This window comes from Triticum urartu, chromosome 2 (assembly GCF_003073215.2).
Source record: "Triticum urartu cultivar G1812 chromosome 2, Tu2.1, whole genome shotgun sequence".
NCBI lineage: Eukaryota > Viridiplantae > Streptophyta > Magnoliopsida > Poales > Poaceae > Triticum > Triticum urartu.
Genome location: NC_053023.1, coordinates 636,954,070 through 636,966,445, shown reverse-complemented (window position 1 = coordinate 636,966,445; position 12,376 = coordinate 636,954,070). Strand labels below are relative to the sequence as shown.

General features: G+C 49.9%; 1 protein-coding gene across 1 annotated transcript; it reads right to left on the bottom strand.

The window, feature by feature from the left end:
* Nucleotides 1-9,311: 9,311 nt before the first annotated feature.
* LOC125539336 (pentatricopeptide repeat-containing protein At5g03800) lies at nt 9,312-12,105 on the bottom strand. The gene has a single exon (XM_048702773.1). It carries the CDS (start codon nt 12,077-12,079, stop codon nt 9,491-9,493), a length of 2,589 nt encoding a protein of 862 aa, XP_048558730.1. The 5' UTR covers nt 12,080-12,105; the 3' UTR covers nt 9,312-9,490.
* Nucleotides 12,106-12,376: the final 271 nt, after the last annotated feature.

Below are 12,376 nucleotides of genomic sequence, written 5' to 3'. Positions count from 1 at the left end.
GCCTCAGTTCACAGCTGAAGAGGCTGGCATTGAAGAAATGGAAGATGAAGATGTGGACATTGGCTGCTCCACACCCGTAATCAGTGATGAATTCTGGGAAAGTCAGCATCCAAACTCTCCAATGTTCACCCCTCTACAGCAAATTCCTCAGTCCCCCATACAAACTGTTCACATGGGCTCTGAAGAAACTCATCCCACTGCATCTGTCCATGAGGAAATTCCAGCCACTAGCGCTGATGAAACTGCTGCTGCTGAACAACCAACTACGCAGACTGCCACTGAGGAGGAACCAGAAATTCCTCAGCCTGAAGAACCTGCGATTGAGATTCCTGAGGTCGTGATGCAACTCACTGACACTCCTCTGCCGAAGCCAAAGGATCCATTCTCACGCAAGCAAAATTTCAAGGCTGATGATTTCTTCGGCGAGCACGTATTCTTCGAAGATTACAACCCATATGACTCTGCTCGCATTAGGAAGAGGCATTTCTGGACTGCTAGTCAAGCTAATTTCTATTCCTCACTGTTGTTCAACAAGGAGAAGATTTTCTACCATGAGCATATTCCTCACGTGGATATGGAATCTCTACCGTGCTTCGCACCAGTCCTCAGTGTTCTTCACGACGCTGGGCTGCTCAACTTTTGCTCTGACATCTGCGATTGGAATGAAGAACTGATTCTTCAATTCTATGCAACACTGCACATCACCGGAGATGCTGAAGATGTGAATTCATGGGTGCTGGACTAGATGTCTGAAAACACTCACTACACTGCACCAGCCTCTGAATTGCTTCGTGCTCTACCACTCAGTCCTCCCCTTGAAGAAGCTCGCTGCATCTACAGTGAACCTGAGCTCACACATCATTACATGCAGGTGCTGATGAAACCTTTGAAGCCAGGTCAAGCACCAAGAACCAAATTCCTCGTGAAGGAATTGTTGTACGTGCCCAGAACTGTTTATCGTATTCTTACGAGGACAATCAGTCCTATCAAAGGTCACGACTCATCTGATGAGGAAATTGTTGGCATCATGAAGAATCTGGTATTCAACATCGTTCATGGCATTCCTATCAATTATCACGATTTCTTCATGAGGACTATGACCAATGTTGCACTGTCTCCGTTTGAGCTGAAGCCTTATGCACCTTGGATCATGAGATTCCTCAAGACAAGGTCTTCACTCAACTACAAAGCTGATTTCCAGAATCATCTCAGCTACTTGCCCCCAATTGAAGTCCTCAAGCAGACATATTCCTCAGTTGATGGAAAGGGCAAGGCACCAGCTGTAATTGATGAAGGTATTCATCCATTGGATGGTCAGTTTCGCAAAGTTGCATCTTATTCCACCAATGATGACTCTGCCACACATGACACTGCCAATGCACCCAAGTCCACTCCTCAAGCCACTGCTCCGCGTGTGATGACTGACCGTGAACTTCTGCTTAGTCTTCACCAGAAGGTGGATTGAAATCACAAATGGGTTAAGCGTCAGTTTGGTTCACTTCCTCACAACATGACTGCCACACACAATGCAGTGAAGAAAAACCACTACTACCTCCATCAAGTCTTCGGTCGCACCTGGGCAATCCTGTCACATCTATATGGTGAAGAAGATCTGAAGAACATGGGTCTCAAAGAAGATTTTGACTGGTCTGCACCTCCACTGAAGAAATTCAAGAAGGTCCAAGTTCCTTCTCTGGTGGCCACTCATATTCTTCATCGCGCGACACTTATGAACATGAAGATTTGGACGACACTGCGGTAGACCCTACATCAACCAACAACCCCAACAATGCTGGCGCTCCCTCATCAACATGATTATCTTCAGGGGCGTTAGTCCTCATTTTCGATCCTTTTGGTCATTCGATGACAAAGGGGGAGAAATATGAGTTAGTCTTCAAGCGGGTCTACTATATGGGCGTTTTTTTGCTAACTTACAACTCTCGTTCTTCTGAATCTTTATTGGATCGAGTTGTAATCTTAAACCCGATGGTGCTCTAATACTTTTGATGCAGTGTGCTCTGATACTCTTGATGCATTATTCTGCATGCTTATTCCTCGTTAATATTATTGCACGCATGCTGAATTTCATCAGGCACCATATTTCATCATGCATTTCAAATTCTTCATATTATATGTAAAATGCGTGTATGAATTACAAGATATAGGGGGAGATCTCCATGATTCAACTCTTCAAGTGTGCATTGCTTCAAAAGCAAATTCCTCACTATGCACATCTTCAGGGGGAGTTCTTCTATATCTTGCAAATCAAATCCTCAATATCAGTATTTACACTTCATATGTTTATCCCCGTTGAAAACTTAACCTATATTGTCATCAATCACCAAAAAGGGGGAGATTGTAAGTGCATCTAGTGCCCCTTAGTGATTTTGGTGTATTGCAGACTTATAGATTAAGGGACTAATGTGTGTGTGAGTGTACACAGGTCTATAAGTCTATGAGGAGTTTGATATTTACAGGAAAAGTCGACCCCTAAAAATGAATATCTTCGACTGAAGATTTTGGTATCTCTGAAGACTTTCATGAAGACTTTGAAAGTGAAGAAATTGGTGTGTCCGTGAAGACTTGATATTCATGCGAGAAATATGAAGCTTGAAGACTTTCGTGTTCATAGTTTTGTTTTTCTCTTTCTTGAGTCATAGGAAACACCGTAATGTTAAAGGGGGTCGAGGAAATACTAAGGAAAAATTTCCATGTGATGCTCAACTCAAAATCCTACACCTACCAATCCCTTCGAGTGAAGCCATTGGAAATCTCATACAGTTCAGTCAATTTCTTCGGTGACAGAGGCGAAGTTCTTCTGGTCTCTGAGGAATTTGTCCTGACTGAGGAGTTAGGAATTCGCCAGTGCGGATTGCCTACACAGTGAGGAACATGATAGCCCTGAGGATTTTGCTACTCAAAATTCCGACCGTTGATGTGCTATGCGCCAGCTGTTCCAAAATATCTATCCACCTAACGGTCATATCATTGAAGGGCATTTATGTCTTATCATGTCGGGCTGCTCCCTAGGCTATAAATAGCCTCCCCCTACAACCACTAGCTGGTTGGCTGCTCCGAGAGAAACTGACACTTGTCATTTGAGAGCAACCTATCCTCCGAGGACTTTGAGCGAAAATCATCAAGTGAGGAAAAACCAAAAACCCGAAACCCAAACATCTACAAACCCCAAGTGATTGAGCATCACTGAAGAGATTGATCCTGAGTGGATCCGACGCTTGTTACCTTTGAAGACTGTGCTTCTTCCAGACAGTTAGGCGTCATGGTCTAGAGCATCCAAGAGGAATTGTGGATCGCCGAGTGACCAAGTTTGTGAAGGTTTGGAAGTCGCCTGAAGACTTACCACGAGTCATTGGACGAGGTCTGTGTGACCTTAGTTCAAGGAGAATACGGTGAGGACTGGGTGTCTTGGACTAAGTGTCCTTGACTGGGTGTCCGGGACTGTGTGTCCTCGAGTTTAAATACTCAGCCGCTCCAACCAGATGTACAACTGAGACAGCAGTTGGAACTAGTCTACCAAATCATTGTCTTCACCGAGCTTACTGGTTCTATTTCCTCAACTCTTTCATTTCCTCATAACTGTGTTGTATGTTTGTTCATATCTGTGTTTGAAGACTTTGACTGAAGACTTTCTCAATTTCCTCAGTTCAATTTCTTCAGTCTGTTTGTCTTCATCCTGTGTTACCCTGTGATTACGCTTCCTGTACTCTGTGCCTGTCTTCATTTCATCATGATGACTATGATTGTATTCTGTTATGTTTACCTTTGAGTACTTATTCCACTGCTAGTAGTTCTTCGCTAAGGAATTTCCTCACCGGCAAATTCCTCAATGAAGAATTTCATTAAAATCGCCTATTCACCCCCCCTCTAGTCGATATAACGCACTTTCACGGAAGTGTTCCGGGTGAAATCGGGATTTTACCGGAGTACCGGGAGGTTACCGGAACCCCTCGGGAGGTAAATGGGCCTTAGTGGGCCTTTACGGAGAAGAGGAGAGGCGGCCAGGGCTGGGCCGCGCGCCCCTCCCCCAAGTCCGAATAGGACAAGGAGAGGGGGCGGCGCCCCCCCTTTCCTTCTCTCCCTTCTCTTTCCCCCTCCCGAATCCTATTCCAACTAGGAAAGGGGGGAGTCCTACTCATGGTGGGAGTAGGACTCCTCCTGGCGCGCCTCCTCCCTGGCCGGCCGCACCCCCCTTGCTCCTTTATATACGGGGGCAGGGGGACCCGAAAGACACAACAATTGATCAAGTTGATCTTTTAGCCGTGTGCGGTGCCCCCCTTCACCATAGTCCACCCCGATATTACTGTAGCGGTGCTTAGGCGAATCCTTGCATCGGTAGAACATCAACATCGTCACCATGACGTCGTGTTGAAGAAACTCTCCCTCAATACTCGGCTGGATCGGAGTTCGAAGGACGTCATCGGGCTGAACGTGTGCTGAACTCGGAGGTGCCGTACGTTCGGTACTTGATCGGTCGGATCGTGAAGATGTACGACTACATCAACCGCGTTGTGCTAACGCTTCCGCTTTCGGTCTACGAGGGTACGTGGACAACACTCTCCCCTCTCGTTGCTATGCATCACCATGATCTTGCGTGTGCGTTGGAATTTTTTTGAAATTACTACGTTCCCCAACAGTCTTGAGCACGTACTCGCACATACGTACAGCCAGGGCCAGTGTACTGGAGACGGCAGCAACAGTGTCGTGTTCATCCGCAGCCAACCGGCTGGGTCGGAACAGAGAAATGACGTCGTGTTCATCGGGAGGCAACGAAACGCGTCATGTTCTTCGGGAGCCAACCGGCTTGGACGTAACAGCCGAAACGGGTTCTGACGTACCGTAAAACGGAGGAAAATGGTGTCCTGTTCATCCAACCCTCACAACCGGGGTCCTGTTCATCGGAAAGGGTCTGGCGTACCGCAGAATGGAGGAAACGGCCTTCTGTTCGAGCTTCTACGGTCGAAACGGGGTCCTGTTGATCGGGAGGGGTTTAGCGTACCGTAAAACGGAGGAAACGGACTTGTGTTGGAGCGCCTACGGTCGAAATGGGGTCCTGTTCATTGGAAGGGGTGTGGCGTACTGCAAAACGAGACAACACGGGCTACTGCTCATCCATCGTCTACTGCCTCGCTACAGCCTCCACGGGCTACTGTTCATCCATCGTCGACTTCCTCCAAACTCCACCTGATACTATTCATCCACCGGAACCTTCCTCAATCACACAGAACAAGGGAGTACCTTGCTCTGATACCAATTGAAAGTGCGTTATATCGACTAGAGAGGGGTGAATAGGCGATTTTTATGAAATTCTTCACTGAGGAATTTGCCGGTGAGGAAATTCCTTAGCGAAGAACTACTAGCAGCGGAATAAGTATTCAAAAGTAAACATAACAGAATACAAGCATGGTCATCATGATGAAATGAAGATAGGCACAGAGTACAGGAAGCGTAAGCACAGAATAACATAGGATGAAGACAAACAGACTAAAGAAATTGAACTGAGGAAATTGAGAAAGTCTTCAGTCAAAGTCTTCAAACACAGATATGAACAAACACACAACACAGTTATGAGGAAATGAATGAGTTGAGGGAATAGAACCAGTAAGCTTGGTGAAGACAATGATTTGGTAGACCAGTTCCAACTGATGTCTTAGTTGTACATCTGGTTGGAGCGGCTGAGTATTTAAACTCAAGGACACACAGTCCCGGACACCCAGTCCTGAACACGCAGCTCAGGACACCCAGTCCTCACCGTATTCTCCTTGAACTAAGGTCACACAGACCTCGTCCAATCACTCGTGGTAAGTCTTCAGGTGACTTCCAAACCTTCACAAACTTGGTCACTCGGTGATCCACAATTCCTCTTAGATGCACTAGACCATGATGCCTAACTGTCTGGAAGAAGCATAGTCTTCAAAGGTAACAAGCGTCGAATCCACGCAGGATCAATCTCTTCAGTGATGCTCAATCACTTGGGGTTTGTAGGTGTTTGGGTTTGCGTTTTTCCTCACTTGATGATTTTCGCTCAAAGTCCTCGGAGGATGGGTTGCTCTCAAATGACAAGTGTCAGTTTCTCTCGGAGCAGCCAACCAGCTAGTGGTTGTAGAGGGCGGCTATTTATAGCCTAGGGGGCAGCCCGACATGATAAGACATAGATGCCCTTCAATGATATGACCGTTGGATGGATAGATATTTTGGGACAGCTGGCGCATAGCACAACAACGGCCGAAATTTTGAGTTGCAAAATCCTCAGGGCTATCATGTTCCTCACTGTGCAGGCAATCCACACTGGCGAATTCCTAACTCCCCAGTCAGAACAAATTCCTCAGAGACGAGAACAACTTCGTCTCTGTCACTGAAGAAATTGACTGAACTGTATGAGATTTCCAATGGCTTCACTCGAAGGGATTGGTAGGTGTAGGATTTTGAGTTGAGCATCACATGGAAATTTTTCCTTAGTATTTTCTCGACCCCCTTTAACAGCACGGTGTTTCCTATGACTCAAGAAAGAGAAAATGAAACTACGAAAACAGAAGTCTTCACACTTCATATTCCTTGATTGAATGCCAAGTCTTCACGGTCACACCAATTTCTTCACTTTCAAAGTCTTCAGAGATTCAAAGTCTTCAGTCGGAGAAACTTCATTTTTAGGGGTCGACTTTCTCTGTAAATATTAAACTCCTCATAGACTTATAGACCTGTGTGCACTCACAAACGCATTAGCCCCTTAACCTATAAGTCTTCAATACACCAAAATCACTAGGGGGCACTAGATGCACTTACAACCGTGACCTTCCTCCTGCCTTCATCAGCCACTGTTCATCCATGGGTTACTGTTCATCCAGCCTCCACCAGCTACTGTTCAACCAACCCTCCAGGGGTCCTGTTCATTCACCCCCAACCGGCTCGGGTCTGGTGGCCTCCTCAATCGAGGTCCTGTTTCATCCAGCGGCAACGGCCTATTACCACGGGGTCCTATTCATCCAACCCCCATCGAGAACTGTTCATACAACCCCCAAGAACGGCCACTATTCATCAAGAGGCAGCTGGTTCGATCAGCTTCAGGTAGCAGCAGCAGCGAAGGAATCGCTCGGGTTCAGTTAACAACCAAGGGATCGATCGCTCGGGTTCAGTAATGTAGCTAGTGCAATCGCTCGGGTTCAATAAGCGAACTCCTCGCTCGGGTTCAGTTAGAGCCCAACACCTTGCACACACGTGCGTACGTGTACGAGAGGAACACGCAAACCTCCGTGCATCGCTCGGCCCCGACCACCCACCGTAACCGGGAACTCCCCGATATTTTCCTCGCCCTCGCTTCTACCATGATTTTTTCCATCATGGACGGCCCAAAGAATGGCATGCATGTGCGTCCTCGGCCCGCCCAGGACGAAAAACTCATTTTCTGTCATGTTCTTTTGTCATAGAAGTAGGAGCCCACCACATCTATGATGATATGTGGTTTTGTCACAATTATCATCATAGAATTGTCATAAGCATGACAAAAAAGTTTTCGTTCAAGTCAAAATGTCACGGTTGTGTCTTTTTTTTGTACTGTCCCCGCTTGGGGGAGAGGCGCCTATCATGGTCTTCACGCACCCGACGATGCGCGCGCCCTCCAAATGGTGTGCTTGGTGGCGATGAAGGCGACGTCCCACACCCACACCCAGCACGCAAAGGTCCGTGTGTCGCCGCGCTTGTGCGTGCGAGTGTCGAGGCAGTCAATGATGCACTTGACGCCGAGCACCTCCGCCGCCCCCTTCAGGGACCCATATGGAGGGGCATATTCTCTATGACCACCCACACATGGAGCATGAAGTCTTGGTGCACAACATGGTCATCCTCGTGCCATGGCTTGATGTTGAAGACGACGCCGTCGACGTTGATCGAGACGAGGTGGACGGCGTTGTCGTGGTGCGCCGACAGCTCGAAAAGCACCAAGAAGTCCTCCGGATCATGGCTCGTGACCCGCAGTAGGTGGGCGGGCGTGCGGAGCGTGGCATCGAAAGCACGTCCGACCGACATAGGGTTCGCCGCGTGCCGCTCGGCCGCCGAGGTCAGGAGGACGGCATGGTGCCAGAGGAAGAAGATCTGATGCTCCACCATCGGCGTCTCGATCACCACCTTGTGGCTGTTCCTCGGCCGCCTTGACAGGTCAGTATGGTGGCAGCGCTCCATGGTCGGCGCGGGCGCCGACGGCGTGGGGAAGCGAAGACGAGTGCGGACCGGGCCGCGCCCAGCAGCAGGCCTCAGCCCCGCCCTTGCCGGTTTGCCACCCCTGCCGTTGCACGGATCTTGGAGGCAGTCACGAGCGATGTGGTCAGGCAGCTTGCACTCGATGCAGTGGATAGGATCTCTACAATGTACACGACGATGCTCAGAGCTCAGGCACCGGAAGCAGAGCCCCTTGAAGCGCCTTAAAAAGACCTCTCGCCCGACGTTTGCATTGATGGAGGGCTTGTGGCATTGACGCCTATGCGGTCGCCCGCCAGCATGGGCGTGCGCGCTTGCCCGGCGCGCGTTGCGGGACTGGTCCTTTGTCCAGGGTTGGCGTGGGGTGACGGCCTAACTACGATCCCCAGCAATATCCGCAAGGGGGGGGGGGGTGGACGCGGGGTGGCCCCATCCCTCGCTGTCCCGCGAGCTGGAGCGGGCGGATGCGCAGGAGCGCACCGAGCGAGCACGGCCCATGGCGCGGGAGGGGTGGCGCCACTGACCGAGCGGCCAACGACAAGTGTAGGTAGCCGCCGTGGCCGGAACGGCCGTCGGCGCGTGCGGGAGGGAAGGAGCTTCTAGTCAAGAGCCAGTAGGTAATGATTTTGTACGCGAGCATCAGTGCTAACTGTAAGTACACAGTTAGGTCAGGGCAATAGAAGATGCCTACCTCATTGTCTTAATCTTGCTTTTTTTTTGTGAAGGTTGCAACTCACAAGTAACTGCAAACAGGTCAAGAACATAAAGAGTCCTGCCGGAAATCATATTCATATAAATGTGAGGTATCGTGTGCTAACTGCAAACAGCAAATTTTAAGACCACTGGGGAGTAAGTGATTTGTAATGTTAAATTTTCACATTGTTTATGGTACTAGACATTATTCAACCGATATTTTCTCAGAAACATATTCAACTGAATGTTTGGAGCAAAAGAAAATACTTTTCTGAATATGATGTCAACTGAACAGCTGTTGGCAATCAGGGGCGGAGACAGGCCCCAGGCCCCCAGGGCCTGGGCCCGGGGCGTGAGGCCCAACTCCTTTGGTGAATGTACTGCTACCTAATACGTGAGGCCCAAATCCAGGAGAAATGCTTGAAGGCGGCCCGGGGCACGCGGCCAGCCTGGCTCCGCCCCTAGTTGGCATGAATGCTTCTGAAGAAACTCATAGCAATGTACAGGATCTCAATACAAGGATATCTTCTATAGATTCTACAGTGCTACAAAGACACTGCAAAGTAGTCAAAATTGGTATGGTACCAGACTAATCTCTACAGGAACAAATCCCTGCCCTAAAAACATGAAACCCATTCGAGTCTCTGACTGAAATCTCTTTTCCGGTAGCAGCAGAGGCATGCTCCAGAAATGAGTGGCAGTCACCACACATGCGGATGTTCTTCACCACACGGATAATTTTCCCAGAGCCTGCCATTAGGAGGCCATATGTAGCTGCCAGCTTTGCACTGTGGTACATTAGGAAGTGTCTCTTTTGGTATTCCTCGACATCATGTAGGACAAAGGTGGTGTCTGGTTCATACCCGGCCTTAATGCACTCAAGAGTTAGCACGTCCAGACCAGCATAGATGTCCTTGGACTGAGGATGTGATCTATCTCGAGCGAAAAATGAGTGAATAGCATTGTCATAAAATGTCCAGCTCCTTGCTGGAATCTTATGGATACCCTTTTGCCGCATCTCCAGCCTTGTGTTCTCTGAGCAATGCCACTTTGCTGATTCAGAGTACAGATTAGATGCCAGAACATATGTGGATGGGTCTTGTGGTTCCAGGGCAAGTAGATGACTCATAGCTCGCCTTCGCAGTGTCATATTGGACTGCTTGCTACAGCTTTCCAGCAAAGATCGCCAAACTAATGCACCAGGCTTGAATGGCATACTAGCTATAAACTGTTCAGCCTCATCAAAATGACCCCAGCAGCCAAGGACGTACACAACTGCTGCAAAGTGTTCCATAGCAGGTTCAGTGTTGTACTTGCTTGACATACAACGAAACAGTTCCATAGATGCATCTGCAGAATCTGAGTCTGTACAACTGCAAGCTGATATGATCAGAAGAAAGGTCACGGAGTCAGGCTTGATGGCTAATCTCTCCATTTGAGACCATATGTCCCATATTTCATCTCCCTGGCGATGGAGAAGATGAGCAGTGATCAGCGCATTCCAAGACACAAGGTCTCGATGAGGCATTCGCTGAAAGAAAGTGACTGCATTTTCCAATTGTCCGCACTTGCCATACATACTGACAATTGCATTACCAACTCCACAAGCACGCAAAAGCCCAGATTTTGCAGCAAGCAGATGCAGTTGCTTTCCAAGCTCCGTAAAACCCAAAGCACCACAAACTCCAAGAGCAGTAGTCAACAAAAACGCATCAATGAACTGAATATCACTGCTTCTAAACATTTGAAGGAATGTAGAAAGCGCTTTCTCATACTCTCCATCTCTAACGCTAGAAAGCAGTAAAGAGCTCCAAGCAATGTGAAAACTCTCCTGGTGGCGCCAATGCTCAAACAACAGACGTGCATCTCCAGACCTACCACACTTGACGCACATGTCTATCAACGCGGCGTCAATCCAAGGACTTGAACCGCAGCCACACTTAATCACAAATGTGTGAACCTGCTCACTCATCTTCCTATCCGCAGCAATAGCACAAGCATTGAGGACACCAGTCATGGTGACGTCTGACATCTCCAACCCATTCTCCAGCATCTGCCTAAACAACCCGAGCCCCTGCAGCCCAGCCTTCCTAGCAAAACTGACTCGCACACCTTCCTTGTTCTGACAAAACCCGGTGAGAACTGCATTATATGTAACAAAATTCCTCTCAGGCATCCGATCAAACACGCGCAGAGCCTTGTCAACTAAACCAAATTCCATGTATCCATTGAGTAACCCAGTCCACGAAATTACGTCCTTTACTGGCATCCTCTGAAACACACCAACCACATCCTCGACAGAATCACCATGCTCAGCATAAAATCCAATGAGCGCATTGCCCACACTCAAATCCAGCTCCATCCCGGACTTGAGAGACAGAGCGTGCACCGCTGCCCCCAGAGGCAGGCTGAACCCTTCAGTAGCCGCCGTCAGAAGCGCTGACAGAGAAAACCGGTCGACCGCAACATCGGCCGTCCGCATGTCCCCAAACAGCTCAAGCGCCTCCTCGTACCTCCCCAGCTCGACCAGGCCGGACAGCACCGTGTTCCATGAGGACACGTCGCGCTCCTCCATCCCGTCGAACACCCTCAGAGCGTCCTCTAAGCGACCGCACTTGACGTACATGCCAAGGAGCGCGTTGGCGACGAGGAGAGAGCCGCCGGAGTACCGTCCCTTGGCGGCGAGCGCGTGGACCTGGGTCCCGAGCCGCGGGTTGCCCCTGCGGATGCAGGCGGTGAGGAGGCCCACGAAAGTGTACTCTGTGGGGGCGACTCCCGCGAGGCGCATGCTGCGGAAGAGCGCCGCGGCAGCAGATACGGGGGAGCCCAGCCGGGCGTGGCCCGAGATGAGCGCGCTGTAGGAGGCAGCGTCACGGGCGGTCATCCGGTCGAACACCTCAACCGCGTCGGTGAGGCGGCCCGCGCGGATGTAGCCGCACATGACGGCGTTCGCGAGGCGCGCGTCCGCGCTAGACTTGGCCGCGACCGCGTGCGCTGCGCGGGGGTCGGCCGCGTGGGGGAGGAGGCGAAGGCGGGGTGCGGTGCCATGGTTGGCGGCGCTGGTGGTGGTAGCGGGAGGAGGAGGTGGCGGAGGGGCCGGAAAGGAGAGCCGCGAACGGGGCGGGGGCGGGGGTGCGAGGGGAAGAGGGGCAGGGGAGGATGAGGTGGAAGTGGCCATTCATTTCACGCCAAGGTCGACGGAGCTAAACGTGTATCAGCTTTGACGCTTTGACGTTTCGGCCGATTGGAAATCCGACCCGGCTCGCGTCTGCACGAGAGTTGGGTAGATTTGGCCCGCTGCAATTGGGCTCTCACCCCCCCTTTTTATAAATAAAACAACAACACATGTCTCAAAAAAAAAACACGGCTGAACGATACAATTTGATGGGATGGTCCTCTGACGCAGCAGATTAAAAAAATGGTCAACATAACCACAACGACTACGTCGTTGATAGAGGCGAAGGTGTCCGGTCTT

What these genes read in the sequence shown, in the direction of transcription:
- LOC125539336 (XM_048702773.1), bottom strand. Translation starts at nt 12,079, where the DNA reads ATGGCCACTTCCACCTCATCCTCCCCTGCCCCTCTTCCCCTCGCACCC.